This window comes from Piliocolobus tephrosceles, chromosome 3, assembly GCF_002776525.5.
Source record: "Piliocolobus tephrosceles isolate RC106 chromosome 3, ASM277652v3, whole genome shotgun sequence".
Taxonomy (NCBI): domain Eukaryota; kingdom Metazoa; phylum Chordata; class Mammalia; order Primates; family Cercopithecidae; genus Piliocolobus; species Piliocolobus tephrosceles.
This window is the reverse complement of record NC_045436.1, coordinates 144726945-144747903: the sequence shown is the minus strand read 5'-3', so window position 1 is coordinate 144747903 and position 20959 is coordinate 144726945. Positions and strand designations below refer to the sequence as shown.

Here is a 20959-nt window from a genome sequence, read left to right as displayed (position 1 = left end):
ATCACTTCCTTGCTTTTCTTGATAGTTGTATTGCCCAAGTCAAGCCCTTTTAAAGGATAGGCTGTTTGAACTGTGATCATTCTGTCTTTATACTGAGCATTTCACCATGTTTTATTTTCATTTGGTAATCTAATAACTTGTTTGGGTGAATTCTAGTAGTTTCCTAACTTGAGTTTGATGCCTTTTTAAATGCCAAGAATTGGCTACATACAACAGTTTTGTGGTTACCTTGGATTCTTAGTTAAACATTATCCAGTTATTAGAATATCAAATAGTGAAATTGATCACTTCTTCAGACAGCTCTACAACTGTTACAGGACTGTGTGTTCTTGGCAGAGCCTCTAGTTTTGGTTCTTTGTCTGAACTCTGAAAGCCAAGGGGCTCAACCCCTTCTTCCTTCCCATCCTCATTGGTAACGTCATGTCGATTTGATGGCTAGTAAGTGCCATTTCTGTGTAGTAAGCAGGTGAAGAGTGAGTTGAACATGAATGTAGTGACTGATAGTGAACTGGCAAATGAGTGTCATTAGAGAAAATAAATACAAAAAACTCCTAGAAATTAATGAGGTGGCACTGGACAAGTTGTTGACCTGAGTATTTTCCCTGGGCTGTTGAACTACTTTTAGCCTTAGCCCCCAAACATTTTATTATGAATGTTTTGAAACATTCAAAAGAAAGAAAAAGAAAAGGGAGGGAAGAGGAGGGGAGGGAGATTGGTTCAAATAGACCCATATACCCACCATCTAGTTTCAACAGTTGTTAGCATTTTCTATATTTGTTCCCTACACACACATACCACTCTCGTATTTTTTCGGTCATTTCAAAATAAATTATAGATGTCAAAACCCTTTCCCTTTATTTTAGTATGCATCTCCAAAGTGCAAGACCACTCCCCTATATAACCACCATGCCATTATCATTCTTTTTTGTTTGTTCAAAATAGTGTGTCACTTGGTCCTCCAGGCTAGACAGAGCACAATGCTGTGATCACAGTTCACTGTAGCCTCCAACTCAAGCTATCCTCTTGCTTTAGCCTCCCAAGTAGCCAGGTCTACATGCATGCACCACCACACCCGGCCAATTTTTTTTGTTTTTTGTAGAGGTGGGGTCTCACTGTGTTGCCCATGCTGGTCAAACTATTGGCCTCAAACAATTCTTTCACTTCAGCCTGTCAAAATGCTGGGATTACGTGTGTGAGCCACTGCGCCCAGCATCACTCTTAATAAGGTGAACAGTGATGCCCTAATATCATCACATGGCCAGCATATATTTAGCTTTCCCCAAATGTGCCCAAAACATTAATTATAAATATTCTTTTAAACTAGGATCTCATTAAGGAATATACATTGCAATTGGTCATTATGTCTCATAATGTCTATTCTTATCTAGAATAGCAATATGTCATTATGTCTATTCTTATCTAGAATAGCAACCCCTCCACTTTTCTTCAGGACATCAACTTTTTGAAGTCCAATTCTCTTATACAATGTGTCACTTTTTGGATTTGCATGATTGTTTCTTCATGGTCTCATTTAACCCAGATAACGTGTGTAGGAGGTTATCACATGGGCTTCCCCATGTGATTTTGTGCTCAGCACTTACAAACCCGGATCCATTGTTGAAGTGGCAAATTTGCATCTACTAGATTTTCTCTCCCCTGGGCAGGATTTCTTTTTTTTTTTTTTGAGACGGAGTCTTGCTCTATCCCCCAGACTGGAGTGCAGTGGCGCGATCTAGGCTCACTGCAAGCTCCGCTTCCCGGGTTCACGCCATTCTCCTGCCTCAGCCTCCGGAGTAGCTGGGACTACAGGCGCCCGCCACCTCGCCCGGCTAATTTTTTGTATTTTTAGTAGAGACGGAGTTTCACCGTGGTCTCGATCTCCTGACCTTGTGATCCGCCTGCCTCGGCCTCCCAAAGTGCTGGAATTACAGGCGTGAGCCACCGCGCCCGGCCTCCCCTGGGCAGGATTTCTTAACAAAAGTTGCAACTACCTGATTTAGACACTCCAGTTATGGATTTTCTACTCCTTAAATATGAATCTTGAAAAAAAAATAGAACTACCATTTTTGCACACTCAGTAAGTACTAAATGTCCTATTAGATGGTTCCTACCCATGATTTCCAACCTGTAACAGGTTGAAAATCGGACTGTTGTCAATCAGACTTCCATAACCATCTTTTAAAGGGAGCAGGCTCAGAGAAATGAAGCCATTTCTCCAGTTCTCAGGTGTCAGACCTGGAATTGGAATGTAGATCTGCCTAATTCACAGGTTTTATACTTCACTGTGCTGAGGGCTAGCTGACAGTTAGATGGACTGATTTGCCAAAATTAGCTAAGAACTGGCCAGGCATGGTGGCTCACTCCTATAATCCCAGCACTTTGGGAGGCTGAGATGGGTAGATCATGAGGTCAAGAGATTGAGACCACGCTGGCCAACATGGTGAAACCTCGTCTTCACTAAAAATACAAAAATTAGCTGGGCATGGTGCACACATCTGTAGTCCCAGCTACTCGGGAGGCTGAGGCAAGAGAATCTCTTGAACCTGGGAGGCGGAGTTTGCAGTGAGCTGAGATTGCGCCACTGCACTCCAGCCTGACCACAGAGTGAGATTCCATCAAAAAAGAAAAAAAAAAAGCCAAATACTAAAACATTTATTCAAGGAGCAACATGATACCCAGATAACAATAACACTGTGGTCAAAGCACATCTCTGCTCCTTGAAATGGAGGCAACCCATGTAGCCTAGGAGCTCTGCACTAGTCCATTTTCTTTCTGGACTCTTCCTTCTCCCTCCTCTCAAGTCAGTTACTAAGGCTTTATGCTGTGATAGAACTCATTTTGAGTGTTGTCTTTCTGTGCAGCTTCTGTTCTTCCTTTTTGCAAGGCAAGGACAACTTAAGGATGTGTACACACAGTTTTGCTAAGCCCCACTCACACATGTCTCTGGACTGACCCATTTTTTGCATCTAGATGATACAAGGGCTCGAGCAAAGGAATTAATGCTCCCAGGGTGCTTTTGAGCATCGGCTGTATTCTTAATTAGATTTTTTTTTGTAGAGTCTGTCAGTCTGTGTCTATAAACAGTGCCTTCTGGTTTTCTGATGACATGATGAAAATATAAATGGATTCTGCAGATTGCATTTTATTATCCTCAATATTAAGCACTCAGAACTGGTGCTGGAGGGAATTATGGTTGGATAATTTTGATTAAATAACCTCAGGCCTGGACTTCTGTGTTGTTTCTTTGCCAACACAAACTGAATAGATATAGGGAACTATTGTTATTAAAGGAAGTGTAGCAGTGTAACTGCCACAGAAAGAAGAGTTGGGCTTCAGAATGCAGCGTGGTGGGGCAGTGAAGCCCTGGGCTGGGCGAAAGGAGAACTGAGTCTAGACTCATCCTTGCTGCTAGCTAGTTATATGACGTTGAGCAAGTCACCTGATTTCCAGGACATTATTTCCTCATCTGTAAAATCCAGGGGTTGTGCGTATAACCTGAATGTTAGCATAAAGAAAGGACATGGATGGATCTCTAGAAAGATCCCTGGAAGCTGTGTGGGAGATGGCTTGTGGAAGGGCTGGAGTGGAAGCAGAGAGATCCCTCAGGTGGCAACTGCTGTTGTCTTGCTGAGAGATGATGGGAGCCTACACTAGAGTCATAGCGTAGAGACAGAGAGAAAAGGACAGACCTAAATATATTTTGGGTGGAGAATGTTATTCTTCTTGGTGATTTGAATGTATCTCCGTGTTACTGGGGGAGGGAGATGGTAGTGCTGTTCATTGATATAGAAGAGACCAGAGGTGGAACAGGTTGGAGTAGGGAACAGATGTTAAGACTTTGGTATTCATGTTAGTGTGCAATAGTTTGTTTTTTTTTTTTTTTCTTTTGAGACCGAGTCTCTCTCTGTCACCCGGGCTGGAGTGCAATGGTGCAATCTTGGCTCACTGCAACCTCGGTCTCCTGGGTTCAGGCAATTCTCCTGCTTCAGCCTCCTGAATAGCTGGGATTACAGGTGTGTACCACCATGCCTGGCTTATTTTTGTATTTTTAGTAGAGATGGGGTTTCACCATGTTGGCCAGGCTGGTCTCCAACTTCTGGCCTCAAGCAATCTGCCTGCCTCGGCCTCCCAAAGTGCTGGGATTACAGGTGTGAGGCACTGTTCCCAGCCTGAAATAGTCCTAGGTACCCAAGTGGAGACGTTGACTAAGAAATTGGATGTTTGATTCTGGACCAGAGATCAGTACTGCATGTAAAAATGTGAGTTATCATCATCTGTGAGTTGTAGAGAGTCATAGGATTGGATGGGACTATCCAGGGAAGGAGGTGGGGGTGGTACAGAGAGAAGAAAAGAGACTCGAAGAGAGGAGAAACATGCTTGCAATTACAGCTAGGAAGAGAATGACATAGAAGTGCCTAAAGCTATGGAGAAAGGAATATTTATTTAAGGAAGGAGAAGAAAATCAGGAGTGTCTGCTGGTGGAGAAGACTAGGAGAGGCAAGGGATCCAAAATGGAGGGAGAGGGTGACTGTCATGCTGCTGCGATGTTACAATGAAATGAGAAAAATGTCTTTTGGGTTAGACAGTATGACAATATTAGAAAATAAGAGGAGAGCTGGGAAAGCATGGCCTTATTTAAGATCAGGGAGGAAGCTGAAAAAAGGACTGGAAAGGGAAAAACCAAGAATGAGATCCGTGGCGATTTTATTATTGCTGCCAATAATGATAATGGAATGTCCTGAGCCCTTACAATGGAGCAGGCAATGCAGTCTGGGTTTTAGAAACATTAATTTATTTTTCATGCAAACCTTTGGAGTAGGTTCTATTAGCATGTCTTAATTAGGAAAGCTGAGGGTTGGTACAAGTTCATTAATTGCGTAAGATGATTTAGCTTATGCTGGGGGTCTGAGAGTATAAGGATTTTCAGTGACTTAAATGAGGACAGCTTGCAGATGGCTAAGCTATGATGATAGGGTAATGGGTATAGGATACTTATATAGGAAGTTTGGGCTGTGACGGGAAGGAGAAGAACAGGATGGTGATTGAAGGTCTGGATTGAATGAGGGTTTTTAGGAAAAGAGGAGACTCATGCTGTCAGTAGAGAAATGACGGATACTGTGGATAGAGGGGTAGGGTTGACATAAAAAGGCAGGACCTAGGGATGAGAAGGGGTAGGGCCCAGAGCTTTGATAGAGGAACCAGGTTTAGGAAGGAGAGAATATATTTCTGCCTTTTGAGCTGGCAGGATAAAATGAAAAGATAGGTGTAGATATGGCATGTTGTCGGGGGGTGTGTGGGGCCAGGGATGGTGGTTCTAAAGGAAAGTCTTCCCCGATGCTCTCTCTCTCATTGCAGTTCCAACCATGAGGTCATTGGCTATACGTGGGGGTGGGAGACTCCATAGAGAGATAATTAAGAGCAACAAGCAAAATGTCATTCTGGAAGAATCTCTTTAGAAGTGGGAAATTGATGGGAAATAGGGAAATTGATTACCAAAGAACTCCTTCCCTTGCTCCCGTCTTCTGGGGTGTCTCTTTTGCTCTGGGTTCAGGTGTAACCTATAGTACTGGCACACAAGGTCCTTCACCATCTCGACCATGCCTACTCTGGCACCTCACCACCTACCACCCTTCTCATCCCCACCTCCCGGGACCCCTGTGCTCAGCTCTTTGAGCTTTTGGTCTTTGTTCAAAGAAACCTTTGTACAGGTCTTTGTATCTGCCTGGAGCACCCTACTTCATCTCCTTCCTTGGGAAATTCCTTCTCATCTCAGGACCAACTTAAATGTCAGCCACTCAAGGGCCTTCCCTGACTGTCTTAGGAGAGGGAGTTTATTCTTCAGCCCTTGCATAATATTTTGCTCAAATGCTGCACAAAAGGGTGCTTAACTGTGGCATCAGCTCTGTAGACACGTTCCCTGGGTTAAATCCAGGCTCTATTATTCACTAGTTTTGTGCCCTTGGGCCAGCTACTTAACCTTTTTGTGCCTGGATTTCTTTGGCTTTAAAATGTAAGCAATAATCAAACACCATAAAGTTGTTATGAGGTTTAAATAAATTAATATGCAACAAGCATTTAGAACAGAGAGGGCGTATGGTAGTGATGTGAATGTGAGCTGTTGTCATTCAACTATTTCTTCAGTTATGCAATTTGTGTTCATTGCTTCTTCCATGCTCGATGCCTCTCTTCCATAAATTTATTGAAAACCACACATCTCTTCCATCAATCTATTGTTTTCTAATTTTTTTTTTTTTTTTTCCTGGACTGTGATTTCTGCAGGGTTGGGCCCAGATCTTGTCATTTTGATCTTATGCACACCTTTTACACTGACTAACATAAAACAGGTATTTGGTAAATGATCTATTGGTTGATTTCTAATTCTGGCTTAGATGAGTGTGATTCATCAATGTTTACAAATCACTTCTGTAGAATTTTGATTCGATTGTTTCTAGCAATCCCACAAAGGGTATATTCCTCAGAAAATGTCAAAAGTAAGATAAATTTTGTTCTGCTTTATTACACAATTTAGGTATAAAAATATGCAGAGATGTTCTTTTGAGTTAAGTCAAATAAAATCAGAAGAGAGTAAGCATAATGAGCTACAGATTATCTTCAGTGAACTAATGAGGTGTTTGTAGGAGGAAATTATGGTCTTCTGAAAAGTGTGCCTGCTTTTGTACAATTTAGGGAAAATATTCATGTCTTTCAAAAATTGCCAAAATCTGTTAAATCTAGTATTTTGTTCCAGTTGCTTGAATCTAGGCACCCTTATTTCATCAGCCAACAGAATCTCCTCTTAAGATCATTATAATAGGGTTTGTCAACATTTGTTTAAACTCTTCTTCAGATAGGTAGTTTGTGAGTGGATTGTACTTGTCTACCAGATTGCTTTCAAAAAACAACCAAAGATTAATGAAAATGTTTATAAAATACCTTATATAAAAATGGGAATGATCAGGCTGGGAGACTGATTCTTGGCAGCCTTTGACTTTTTATGGCAATTACATAATAACAATGGTTACAAAGAAATTAGCAGAGTGGAGCATACTGATATACAGTGTTTTATATCACATTATAAACACACTGTGAAAATGTTGCCATAAAGTTGTGTGGTTTTCTTTATTAGATTGTTTTTTTGATTTTCTTTATTAGACTTTTTTAAAAGTCGCCCATGTTTCTTATTTGGATGGTTCAGAGCAGTACCATTGACATAGACAAACTTAGAAACATAATTACCTTTTAGTTCTGTGGAAAGGAAATAGGATACAGATGAGCTTCCTCAATAATTACTTCCATAAAATAGTGTGATCACACATTAAAATCTCCTCTTGCTTCTGCTTTTGGTGTAACTGCTAAAGTAGAGGAACACTTTTCTTTTCCTTTAAAATCATTAAAATTTTGGTGAATTATCCATTCATTGATTGTGTTAATCTTCGTGTCCCTCTAAGAAATATTTTGGTTAGTGAATTAATCCTAAAGCATAAAGCCAGAAAAATCTGGTATTGGGCTTCCTTGAAAGGCATATAGGGCATAGTTGGTGACATAATTGCCACCGTAAGTACTTCTGAGGGTCCCCTTGAATGGAGACATATGTTGAAGTTTATTATGCCCACCTTTAAGACAGTGGTGTCCAGTAGTCCATGCATGCCCATTAGTTTGTGTGTTTGTATGTTTACTTGTTTGGTTTTATGTTGAGCACCATTAGGGAACTATGAGAACTTTCACTTAACCTTGAGTGAGATGGGGAGCTATGGGGGTGGGAGCGGGGTCTGAGTGGAATGGTAACATGATCTGATTTTACAGGATTACCTTGGCTGCTGGGTTGAGAATAGATGGACAGGAGGCAAGGGTAGAAGCAGCAAGACCATTTAGGAGACCCTTGGCCTATGTAGGTGTGACAGTGGCTTGGCAAAAGACAGTAGAATGCAGGCAGTTAGAAGCAATGATTCTGGCTAAGTTCTGAAGGGAGAATCAACAGGATTTGTTGATAGATGTGGTTAGGTGTAAAAAGATAGAGGTCAAGCATAACTCTTAAGATTTTGGCCAAACAGCTGCAAAGATAGAGCTATAAGGATTAAGTGATCAATGGGCAAGGATCAAGAGGGTAAGAGAGCAGGATTTGGGGGGCTGATGAAGTGCTCCTGACATTGCATGCAGCTCTTCCCCTGCTGTCCCCTGAATGCTTCTCAACCTGGGCTTTCTCTTCATCACTTCCATCTCAGGCTCTTTTTAAGAGCTCTGCTAAACTTCCCCATTCTGCTAAGCTTCCCATCCTGCCCTTGTGTCTTTGGAGAGTGATCATGAGCTGATGGTTTGCCCAGTGCCTTGTCTGGAAGGTTACTGAGAGTCCTTCATCAGTCAGGATCCGGGTGGCACAGTAAGGGAAGGCAGTCACTTTTTATATGCCCTGCAAATGGACTGTTGGTACTGGTGGTTGATTCTTGGCAGCTGTTTTACTGTTTATAGCAATGGCTTATGCTATCATGAGGGGAACAGGAATTAGCAGTCTTTATTGTTAGTATATAGAATGTGTGATATTGTAAACATATTATAAAGATGTTGCTGAGAGGGGTTGTTGAGACAGGCCATTCCAAATCCTGACTACAGTGGAAGGTCCTCCCTCTATGTTTCTGAACTGCTGGCTTAGTTTAGTATACAAGGTGAGGGCTTTGTGAAATGTGCTGTGCATAGGAATCATATGGGAATCTTTTTAAGATGCTGTTTCTGATTTAGTAGTTCTTAGAGGGGGTGGAAGCACTGAGAATCTATGTTTCTTTCGTTCTTTTTTCTTTTGAGACGGGGTTTGCTTTGTCAGCCAGGCTGGAGTGCAGTGTCGTGATCTCGGCTCACTGCAACCTCCGCCTCCTGGGTTCAAGTTCAATAATATATATTATATATGTATATATACATATATATGTATATATATAATATATATATATTGTCTGTAATCTTATATATCGTATTTTTAGTAGAGACGGGTTTTCACCATGTTGGCCAGGCTGGTCTTGAACTCCTGACCTTGTGATCCACCTGCCTCGGACTCCCAAAGTGCTGGGATTACAGGCGTGAGCCACCACGCCTGGCCGAGAATCTGTGTTTCTAACATTAATTGCAGGTGAAGATGCTGCTGCTACTGGTCTAAGGACCAAATTTTCAGTGGCTTGGTCCTTGGTGAATTTCTGCAGTCTGTACAGCTGTTGATTCTCCTAACAAAGATCCAAGTGCATCTATCCTAAATAGATGGAATGGATGACATTTGAATTGGTGGAGAGCAATGTGAAGACCATGCTTGGACCTAATGGGCATGGGAGAGGGATGACAGAGAGCAGAGGAAGAGGAACAGTGGTGGAAACTAGCATCTTCCTGCAAACACATGGTGCCTATTCCCAGAATTGGGAGTCTAAGAAGTTGAATTTGATCAGACTATATCTTGGAGGACTTTTGATTTGCAGACTGACTTTTAGATTATTATATCAATCCCTACTTGAAAATTTTCAGTGGCTATGCATTACATGCCAGGATAATTTTAAATGGTAAATGAGCAATTTAGGTTGTATGTGGGGCACCGATTTTTTTATATTCTTTTTTTTTTTTTTTTTTTTTTTGTGACAGGGTTTCGCTCTGTCACCTAGGCTGGAATACAGTGGTGCAATGTCGGCTGACTGCAACCTCCGCCTTCCGGGTTCACACCGTTCTCCTGCCTCAGCTCCCGAGTAGCTGGGACTATAGGCGCCGGTCAACACGCCTGGCTAATTTTTTGTATTTTTAGTAGAGATGGGGTTTCACCGTGTTAGCCAGAATGGTCTCAATCTCCTGGCCTCGTGATCCACCCACCTCGGCCTCCGAAAGTGCTTTTTTTTTTTTTTCCTTAATAGTTACATTATCTTGTATTTATCATAAGACTTTAGATTGCTTTTCTCATCAATTGGTGAGCTTCCTGCACACAGTGGCCACAGTTCATCTGTGGTTCTATCTCTAGATCCTGCTCATCATCATTGCTCAGTACATGGAGAAAGGCCTAGGTAAAGTGAACCAGAGATTCTGAAATATAGCTAAACTTTGTTGGGTTCTCAGTGTTGGCACTGTTTTCACTATAACATAATGCTTTTAACAAAAATGTAAAGACTTACGAAAAATGTTTTAGAACCTTTCTAATCACTTCTTGGTGAACAAAGTTTAGTATTACAGAGAGGATTAGTGATGTTTCCAAAATGTAAATCATTCTGACAGATGACCCATCAGTGGCAGACAAATCATGGACAGATTCTGGGGAAAAAATGCCAACGTGTTTAAAGTCTGTGTTTAAAATATTAACTTTTTAAATGGGATATTTCTTAATTTCTTTATTTTGGGAGAACTAGATATTCATAAACTGTTGAATGACTTTTTAAAGTTCATTTTCTTACTGTCCCTCAAATAAGAATGAGAGGATATTAACAAAAAATTGTTGGTGACATTACATAGTGGGAGTGGTTAACGAGCATGTTTTATGATAGAATTTAAACTTTGGTTTGTAAGGAAAAATTGAGACCATTTAGTTTCTTTAGACTTTTTTTTTGTAACAAAAAATCTTGTTTGATTTTTCTGATGGCTCAAGTAATATATATTGTAGAAAGTTTTAGGAAAGTATTGAAAAATTTAAAAAATAAAGTAAAAGTCATATATGATTCCCAATGTGAAGAAATACCATTTTTGGCATATTTTGTGTATGTGTCTTATAATATCTGTCTGGTTTTGGTATCAGGGTAATAGTAACCTAGTAAAATCAATTGGGAAGTATTCTTTCCTTTTCAATTATCTGGAAGAGTTTGTGTAGAATTGCATTATTTCTTCCTTAGATATTTCATACTATTTATTAGGTAAACCTTCTGGGCCTGACATTTTCTTTGTGAGAAGATTATCTATCTGTGTCTTTATTGAGTGAATTATGGCTGTTTGTGTCAAGGGATTTATCAAGTTCATCTAAGTTGACGAATTTGTTGGTATAAATTTATAACTTTTCTTGTTATCCTTTTAGTATCTATAGTATCTGTAATAATGTCATCGCTGTCATTCTTGATGTCAGTAATTTCTGCCTTCTTTCTTTTTTGACTAAAAACAAAAGGGTTACTAATTTTATTGGCTAAGAGTTTATTAATGTAGCCAAAGGTTTCTAAATTTTATTGATCTCACAAAACCCCCCACCAGCTTTTGGTTTCTTTGATTTTTCTCTGTTGTTTTTCAGTTTTGTATTTGATTGATTTCACTCCTGAGTTTCCCTCCTTTCTTCTACTTAATTTGACCTTAATTTGATGAGATAAAGCACAATTCATTGATTTGAGATGATCTTTTCTGATATGGGCATTTTGTGGCATTCCTTTCTTCTAAATACTGCGTTAGTGTCTTTCCATACATTTTGATATTACCATATTCTTTCACTACAAAATACATTCTAATTTCTTCTTGATTTCTTCTTTGATCAATGGGTTATTAAGAATTATGTTATTTAGTTTAAAAATATTTGGGGGATTTTCCAGTGATATTTCAGTTGTTAGCTTACAATTTAATTGCATTGCAATCAGATAATATATTTTGTATGAATTCTTTTAAGTGTATTGAGATTTGTGTTCTGACTCAGAATTTGGACGGTCTTCATGAATGCTCACTGTGAACTTTAAAAAATGTACATTCTGCAGTTTTAGGGTAGAATATTCTAGAAGTGTCATTTAGGTCTATTTGGTAGATAGTGTTGGTCAAGTCTTCTATAGCGTTATTGATTTTTCTCTCTACTTGTCCTGTCAGTTATTGAAGAGAGATATATAAATCTCTGACTCTGTTTGTGGATATGTCCATTTCTCTGTATAGTTCTATCTGTTTTGGCTTGTGTATTTTGAAGCTTTTTAATTAGGTGTGTGGATGTTTAGGATTCTTACATCTTCCTGATTAGTGAGCCTCTTTATCATTATCAAATGATTTTATTTCTGTTGTTATTTTTGTTATGAAAGTTTCTTTGTTTGATATACAGTTATATCAGACTTTCCCGGAAAAGAATATGTATTTCCTAAACAATACAGTGTAACAATGATTTACATATAACCACATATATATGGTTAATCCAGCTTTCTTTTGATTAGTGTTATCATGGTATATCTTATTTTATTCTTTTATTTAACTTTTTGTGTCTTTATATTTAAAGTGCATTTCTGTAGGCAGTACATAGTTGTTTAATCCTGCTTTTTTAGCCTTTCTGACAATCTCTGTCTTTTAATTGGGGATGTTTAAACCATTTATATTTAAGATTGACATGATCAGGTTTAAGTTTATAATCTATTTTTTTTTCTATTTGCTCCTTCTGTTCTTTGTTCCCCTTCCCCTTTTTTGTGGCTTTTTAAATTGTTAGTATTTTTTATGATTAATTTTATCTCCTTTCTTGGTTTGTTAGCTATAACTTTATTTTGCTATTTTAGAGGTTGCTTTAGGGTTTATAGTCAAATCAGGCTTCCATATCCATGAGTTCTACATCTGTGGGTTCAACCAACTGTGGACCAAAAATATTTGAAAAAAAAAGCATCTGTTTTTGTTTTCATTATTTCATAAACAATACAGTGTAACAACTATTTATATAGCATTTACGTTATGTAATGCAGTGTAATCTGGAGATGATTCAACATATACTGGAAGATGTGCATAGGTTATATGCAAATACTACACCATTTTTTATCAGAGACTTGAGCATTCACAGATTTTGGTAGCTGAGATGGGTTTTGAAAGCATTCCCCCATGGATATTGAGGGATGCCTGTATACATACTTACCTGGTATATTTTAGGTGCTCAGTAAATATTTACTGAATGAACACATGAACAAATGTCTCCCTGGTGCCCAGGCCACAGGGCTGCTGAGAGCCAGAGGCACCAAGAGTGGTTGTCAATCCTGTGCTGTCAGACAATTATTCTTTCCCAGCTTTTAATTTTTTCTCTTTTATGCCATATTATTAATGGATATTGACTTTAATCTTCCTGTCTTGATGTTAGTACCTTGAGATTAGGCATCCATATTCTCTGCTCCCTCAGTCCGTGGAGGTTTCAGTAAATAGGGACTTTATCCTCAGGTGCGCTTTCCCCAGGCTTTTTGAAAGTGTGCGTGGGGTGGGTCCTCTGGATGAAAGAGACTGTGGCCTTGACTAACTGTGCCCAAACCCCTAGAAGTAAGAAATTCTTATCAGGAAGGGCAGATATTTTTTAAGGTAGTAAATAGAAAAAAAGACTTCAAAGAAATGGTCTAAATTTAACTTTAGTTGATCTAGGCAAAGCTATACATGGGAAGGCCTGAAATTCAGGCCTAACAAATTTTCCCCATTCTTGGAATGCCACCAGTTTTTTCAAGATTCTTGATAAAAAATTATATATATATACACACACACATACATATATACACATATATAATTATACACACACATGCACACACATATATATGATTGGGCTTCTTGATTTAAAAAGAAAAACTTATGCTCTCTTTTTCTTTTCTCTTTTGCAGCAAGTAACTGGCAGAAGTTTTGGTGATAAAGATTTTCGGACAGGTTTAGAAAATGGAATCCTCCTCTGCGAGTAAGTATAGCCTATATTCAGTTGGTTTTATTCAAAAAACATCATTAATACTATCCAGTTTGGCTGTAGGATTTCTAGTGTTTTGTTTTGAATTTATTCACAGTTTGAATCTGAAACTCAAAAAATCACTGGGCTAGACAGGAAATACAAGTCAGTGTGGGAGCCTTGATGTTCCAGTAGGGAGTGGTGGGGACTGTGGCAACTGCAAAAAAGACAGAGAAAGAGCATCTAGTAGCTGCTGCTCAGCTCCAATAATCTTTCACTGTGCATCAATTTGAGCCCATGTAATTGTAAGGGTGGACCTAATTGTGGTAAAAGTAGAACTTTTCTCCTCATTTAAATCCCAAACAAAAGCAGCTTGTACCAAAAGTGGACACAGTATACTTACAACATCTTAAAAGCATGCCAGGTAATGTTCCTCACTTTGCCTGTTTCACTGGTGTATTTTGAATATGTGTAATTTGTGCTGTTGGCAAAATTTAAATGTGAACAATAACTACAGTGTTTAATTTTTGTGTTTTGAAGAATTCGGGGCTCCTGTGAAGTAGCTCTAGATATAAAATAAGCAGAGCCTTCATACTTATAAAGTATAGACATAAATTTCAAGATTTATGGATAGAAGTAAATTTCAAGATTTCAAAATTTGCATTTATTTAACAGGTTCTGTAATTTCAATACTGATTTTTGTTTTATTGAGGTGAAATGTACATACAGTGAAACACATAGCTCCTAACTGTACAATCTAATGGGTACTGAAAGATTTGTGCATGTATGTAACCTATACCCTAATCAAGATATGAAACAAAAAGTTTCCTCATGCCCCTTCTCACTCAATCTCAAGCCCCTGGAGACGAGCACTGTTCTGATCTCTATCACAGTAGGATCTGTTTTGCCTTCTCTTATACTTGATTTCAATGGAATGACATAGAATAAACTCTTGTTTTTGACAACTTTCAGAATATTGCTTGGGATCCAATGATAACATGGAAAGAGTGTGGGTTTAGAGCCTGGGGACTAGAGATTGATGTTCTTACTTTACCCCTAAGTCATTTAATCTCCTCAAGTCTCTTTTTTTTTCTAAAATCATAATAAAAAATTTATAACTCTATTTCATAGGCTTTTTATGAGCTTCAAAAGGATAGAGTGAGTGAGGCACTTTCAAAGATTGTGCAGCACTGTGCAGATGTTGACTATTTTGTTGAACCTCTCAACACAGCTCCTGTCAGCACTTTTTTCTGCCTCCCGCCTGCCATTCTTTCTTCAAAGAAAAATGTATATCTTCTATTTGATGTTTCCATATTCTCTTTCCTACGAAGTCTCTCCACCCTACTCGTATATCCCTCACCACCTCTTTTCTCATTATTACATCTAAATCAGAGCTTAACTCTTAGGTAAGCTGTAATTACTTCAGCGCCTCAGTGGATGCAAGCCAGTCAGGTTCTGAACTCTCTCCCTCTGTTCTAGCACTTGCTTTTCCCATGATTCTGGGTTTAGCCCTCTCCAGATATTAACAGACTAGCCAAAATCTGATCTAATTCATGTGGACCATGTTGGTTCAATTGAAGTGGGTCTTTGGTCCAATTTTTGTTTACCCAACATTTGCTCCAGAGATTCTTGTAGGCATCCACTTCTCCGCTATATTCTCATGCCTGAGTAGGTAGGATGAAATTGTCTTAAGTCCTCTGATCACAGGGGATTAGACCCACTGGTGTATTTGAAGGAGCATGAGCTTTGGAGTCTGAGGTCTAGGGATCAAGCCTTTGTTTCCTCAGTGGGGCTCTAGCTAGCAGCCCCGGCAAAGAGTTTGCTAAAGTGGAATGAACCACATAGGAGGCCTGAGGCAAGGAAAGCCAGTAGCATGAACCTCTGCTAGGTCCTTTGAGAGAAAGCTGGGTCAGGAGCCAGAGAAACCAGATGCACACAAATTTCTAGGCATGGAAATTGCAGAGTAATGAGAACCAAAACCATGACCCAGGAGCTGCATGCAATGGTGGCTGGGGACGAGGGAAGAAGAGAGTTTTCTTCCTCACCCTTATGGCTAGGTTTTGTCTAAGTCGAGACTATTAGGCTGCCATAGACTGAGATTAGCAGGTATATTTTCTGGGACTTGTACCCCAAGGCCAGTCTAGCAAAAAGGGAGACTTACTCTGTTGAAAATGTGGGATTGTGTGATGGCAGGGGCCAAAAGCCAGGACACTCAGCATGGAGGATTTTAGGAAGTTGAAGGCTCCCAGACAGTGGAGCCACACAGGTGTCAAACACCTGTCTTTGGAGATTAGATTAGAATGCCAAAGTCTGTACCACTTTCTAGAACCAGAGAGAGTTTAGTGGATGACAATGATTAGGAATTCTAATTCATAGCTACCCCACACCACAGAAACATTTAAAAATATAAGGACTCTACAATTTCAAATTTTGAAAACTAAGCAGTTTAGCTCTTCTTAGAATGGGGCTTTTTATAGTATATAGGCTTTAAAAAGTTATTTGATGCTTTCCAGTTTTGTGTTATTCAAAATAGAAGCCCAGTTGGTATCTTGGAGCAGCGTTATCCCAGTTGGCAAATACATGAGCAGCATTGTTGAATTCTTTCTTTTGTTCAACAAATGCTCATCTTTTTGTCCAAGCTGGATCCACTCTAAATGTTGGTAGCAACTGTGTAGAGACACCAGCATCTTTGTTCACTAAAAATTTCCTGAGCTGTTGTAGGAATCTAAAGAAAGAAACGAAAAAAACCTTCATCATTTTCATTAAACAGAAGGGTACCTTCTGGGCCTGGAGTCTGTTTTTTCCCCTGACCAGCCTGTTTTCAAACTTAACTGTGGTCTCTAAGGAATATTATTATACCTATTTTACAGAGAAAGTAACTGAGGTAAAAAGGATTAAATAACTTGGCTAAGGTCACACAGATAAAAAGTATTTAAGTTCGGCTGGGTGTGGTGGCTCTTACCTGTAATCCCAACACTTTGGGAGGCAGGGTGGGTGCGTCACCTGAGGTCAGGAGTTCAAGACCAGCCTGGCCAACATAGTGAAACCCCATCTCTACTAAAAATACAAAAAATTAGCCGGGCTGGGTGGCGGATGCCTGTAATCCTAGCTACTCAGGAGACTGAAGCAGGAGAATTGCTTGAACCTGGGAGGCAGAGGTTGCAGTGAGCTGGGATCGTGCTACTGCACTCCAGCCTGGGCAACAAGAGGGAAACTTCGTCTCAAAAAAAAAAAAAAAAAAAAAAAAGTTAAGTTCAGGAGGTCTGATCCCTTAATCACTGCCTTGTTCTAGAATTGGGATTCTAATGAGAGAGAAAAGAAAGAGATTGGCGGGTGGAGAGAGGAGAGGGCATTAGTGCCTGCAGAGCTAAGTGTGGGGAGGGTGGCAGTGCAGAGGGTGAACCATGGGGTCTCAGCTGGGCAGAGGACAAACAAGGACTGCATGGGGTTGGTGGTCTTAGAAAAATATAAGCATCAGGGGCCTGGTGGTCCCACTTGGGCTAAGAAGGCAGCTTCAATAAAAGCAAGGACAAGAGAGCTGAAAGGGTCGGAGGCTGTGGTCAGTGGAGGATGTAGGAGTTTCAGTTCTTGATAGAGCGATCAAGACCAGATGGAGACAAATGAGAATTGTGGACCTGGATTAAAGACTACAGAAACAGGAGAGAGAAAAGATGAGCACCTACATACAGCATGTACGATGGAAATGGAATACCCTCAAAATCATCCTGGGAGAGCTCTTTCTCCCTATGGCTTTGAATATCAACCCCCATGCAGGAATAGTAATACATAAATGTATAACTTACAGTAATAGCAAGTATAATATAGAGTGCCTGTGTCCAGTGGAATGGCAGTAGATGTGTTTTTGCCATACTCATGTCTGTCTTCCTCTGTTGTTTTTGCCAAGTGTGTGTGTAGTTGAAGTTTCAGAGGTTAAGTGCTTAAATGGTATGAGCCCTCTTCTGAGTATTTAATAAGAGGCTGGGGTCAAAGTGTGACAGAGTCACAAATATGTGACAAATGTTATGCTGTTAGAAGTATTAATCGTATACGGCAGTGTCCTTGATGACTTATGAGTCAAAAAGGAGGGCTGCAGAGAGTCTTTAAAGAAGCTACTCCCAGGTTGGAGTCATTAGCAGATGATATTCTCTCCTTCCGTGTACATACACCAGGCTGTTTGAAATAACTCCAGAAAAGAAACTTTCTGACTTGTGTCCCTGACTCTGATTTTATTATTTAGATAAGAGTCTGTGGAATTGTATCTGGATCGGGGTTGGCAAATTATGGCCCTTGGCCTATTTTTTTGTTTCTTTGTTTTTTACTGGCCTTCTTGCTAAGAATGTTTTTTACATTTTTAAAGGATTGTAAACCAAACTAAATTAAACAAGAGTCTATATGTGGCTCACAAAGCCTAAAATGTTTACTATCTGGTCCTTTACAGAGAAACTCTGCCAGTTCTAAAGGACTGTTGGATTAATTTTAGATGTAAATTATTTATCCTTGTAAAGTTAAGAAATTGAGTTTAGGCACTGCAAAATGCTATTTGGGTAAATTAAATAACGTTTTACAAAAGATTTTCCCAGGAGTCTCTTTACAAGTTTTCTCCCCCACCTTTTTATTTTGGACAATTTCAAATTTATAGAAAAGTTACAAGAATAATATAATAAATATCCATATACCCTGTACCTCAATATACTAATTATTATCATTTTACCATATTTGCTTTATCTCTTTGTGTGTGTGTGTGTGTGTATATATATATATATATATATGCCTCTTTTTCCTTGAGCCATTTGAATGTAAGATGCAAACATCGTGAAACTTGACTCCTAAATGTTGCAGGGTGGATCTTTTAAATATAGGAACATTATCTTCCATAAGCATTCAAGGCATTTAGCAATAATATAGTAATGTCTAAAGCATAGTCCAGAGTTAAATGTTGCTAGTATCCCCAGTAATATCCTTTATACTGATTTTTTACAAATCTAGGATCTGGCTGGGGGCGGTGGCTCATGCCTATAATCCCAGCACTTTGGAAGGCCAAGGCGGGTGGATCATGAGGTCAAGAGATCGAGTCCATCCTGGCCAACATGGTGAAAACCCGTCTCTACTAAAAATGCAAAAATTAGCTGGGCGTGGTGGCACATGCCTGTAGTCCCAGCTACTCAGAAGGCTGAGGCAGGAGAATCTCTTGAACCTGGGAGGCGGAGGTTGCAGTGAGCTGAGATTATGCCACTGCACTCCAGCCTGGCGACAGAACGAGACTCCATCTCAAAAAAGAAAAAAAAAAAAATCTAAGATCTAATCAAAGGTCACACATTGCATTTGGTTACCATGCCTTTTTAGCCTCCCTAATCCTAGAAAATCCATCCAGTCTTTTGTGTCTTTCATAACATGAACACGTTTGAAGATTCCAGTCCAGCTATTTTGTAGAATATATCTCACATTTGGGTTTTTCTAATTTCTTCCTCATGGTTAAATTCAGGTTAGACAGTTATAGCAAGAACACATGGGTGATGTTCTTGGCATGGGACATAGTAGGGTTTGTACCATTGCTGGTAATGTTATGAGTGATAATTGGTCAAGGTGATGTCCCCAAGGTTTATGCATTGTTAATATGCCTTTTCTCTTTTGTCATCTGTGAAAGATACTCTGAAATTGCGGAAATAACTTAATATCCCCAGATCTTTCATCCAATGGCTTTAGTATCTATTGAGGATACCTTCCTGAATCAATCATTGCATTGAGAGTTGCACAATGGTGACTTTCTAATTCTATTCTTCCTGCATTTGTTAGGTGTCATTCTTGTGTCTTTTTGAAGAAAAGAACTTTTCTCCCCCCTCTTTTTGAGTATCACTAATCCATTGGCATCCATACTTTTACATAACCCTTAATTGCTAAAAAATTCTCTATAGATAATGAATGAGGTAAGTGATAATAGCAGACCTGTTTTACAAATATAACCAGAATATAGAACGTCTAAGATTTTAAAGTCAGTCCACTGGAAATAGATTTTAGAGCTTTTGTGTTCATGTAGGTAGATGGTTCATATTTCTATTTGTTTTTATATTGTCTTCCAATTCTTGCTTTATCTTAGTGTTCACCTTTGGCAAGGTCAGATGTCCTGCCCTGGCCAATGTTCAGGCAGAATCACCAATGTGACTATATTGGGCACACCTGACCAAGGAAGGAGCTTCCAGTGAAGACTTTGAGAGAGACAGGTACTAGAAGAATGTTAACATCAAAGGCCTGGTACTCCCACTTGGTTTAAGAAGGCAGATTCCATACAAGTGAGGGCATGAGAGTGCTGAAAGGATAGGAGGCTGGGGTCAGTGGAGGATGGAGGGGTTTCAGTTTTCGATAGAGTGGTTGAGACCAGATGGAAACAAATGAGAGAGGTTGACCTGGACTAAAGACTACAGAGACAGGAGAGAGAAAAGACTAGCACCTACTGGCAGCATGAATGATGGAAACTGAGTACCATCAAAATCACCATGGAAGATGTCATATTTCAGCATGGGGGCTCCGGGTGAGGTCACTGGGGAGTTCAGGTAAGAACTCTGCACAAGAAAGACCATTAATGGCCACTGTGATTTTCTTTAACCCCTGAGAAAAGTACAGACCACACATGAGTTAGTTCTACACAGAACCTTCAGTGTTTTTAAGTTAGTCGTTGTAAAGATTATTTCTTTGAAAGCATAGATATATGTGGATGAGAAAGAGTCTGCTAGTGCCTTACCATTTTCTATCTTATCTGAAGCATTCACTGCAAGAACTTTAAGGAAATTAACTCTTAAGTGTTTTAGAATCTCATGTTTTTTGACCAGAGCTGTATGAAAGTCATATTTCTACTTGTGAACATGAAGGGGTATAATTGACTTAGGAGGCTGGAAAGATTCCCTCACTTTTTGGTGTTGCTTGATGTGTGAAATCAAGAATTGATAAGCCTTATAGAGATAAGTCATCTAGTCACCACATCAAAAGGAGGCAGAGGTATTCCAGCTTTTCTTTTATTTCTTCTGCTCTCATGTTGCTTGTTTAGGGATAATTCTATGAAATATTTCAATTTTTTTGGTGGGGTCATTCTAGAGAAGGGATATGCTGCTTTATGTTTTGTCTCTAAGGTATAAATGAAAGTAACTGGAAAATATCCTTTTCCTGGTGATGAGACACAATTACTGAATTATAGAAAACAATAGAAAAATTAATTCCCTCGTCCACTGTATTAAATCTTTAGTGGGAATCTTAATTTAGAATTAGGAAAGTGGGTTTAAAATCAATGACATTTTCACTCCCACCTCCCGGTGTAGAATCCTTTTTTTAAAAAAAAAAAAAAAAAAGCTTCAATTTTTATTTTAGGTTCTAGGGTACATGTGCAAGATGTGCAGGTTT

At 39.3% G+C, this 20959-nt stretch overlaps 1 protein-coding gene across 12 annotated transcripts in view; it reads left to right on the top strand.

Moving 5' to 3' along the window:
• The window catches only part of LIMCH1 (LIM and calponin homology domains 1), a 349030-nt gene that overhangs the window by 122149 nt on the left and 205922 nt on the right, over positions 1-20959 (top strand). For all 12 annotated transcript variants that reach the window (XM_023224628.1, XM_023224619.2, XM_023224618.2 and 9 more), the window contains exon 2: positions 13515-13585. Coding sequence is in view for 11 of the 12 variants with exons in the window: in XM_023224619.2 (XP_023080387.1) it covers positions 13515-13585 (71 nt within the window). In the remaining variant the exon portion in view is untranslated. The remainder of the gene's footprint in view (positions 1-13514; positions 13586-20959) is intronic.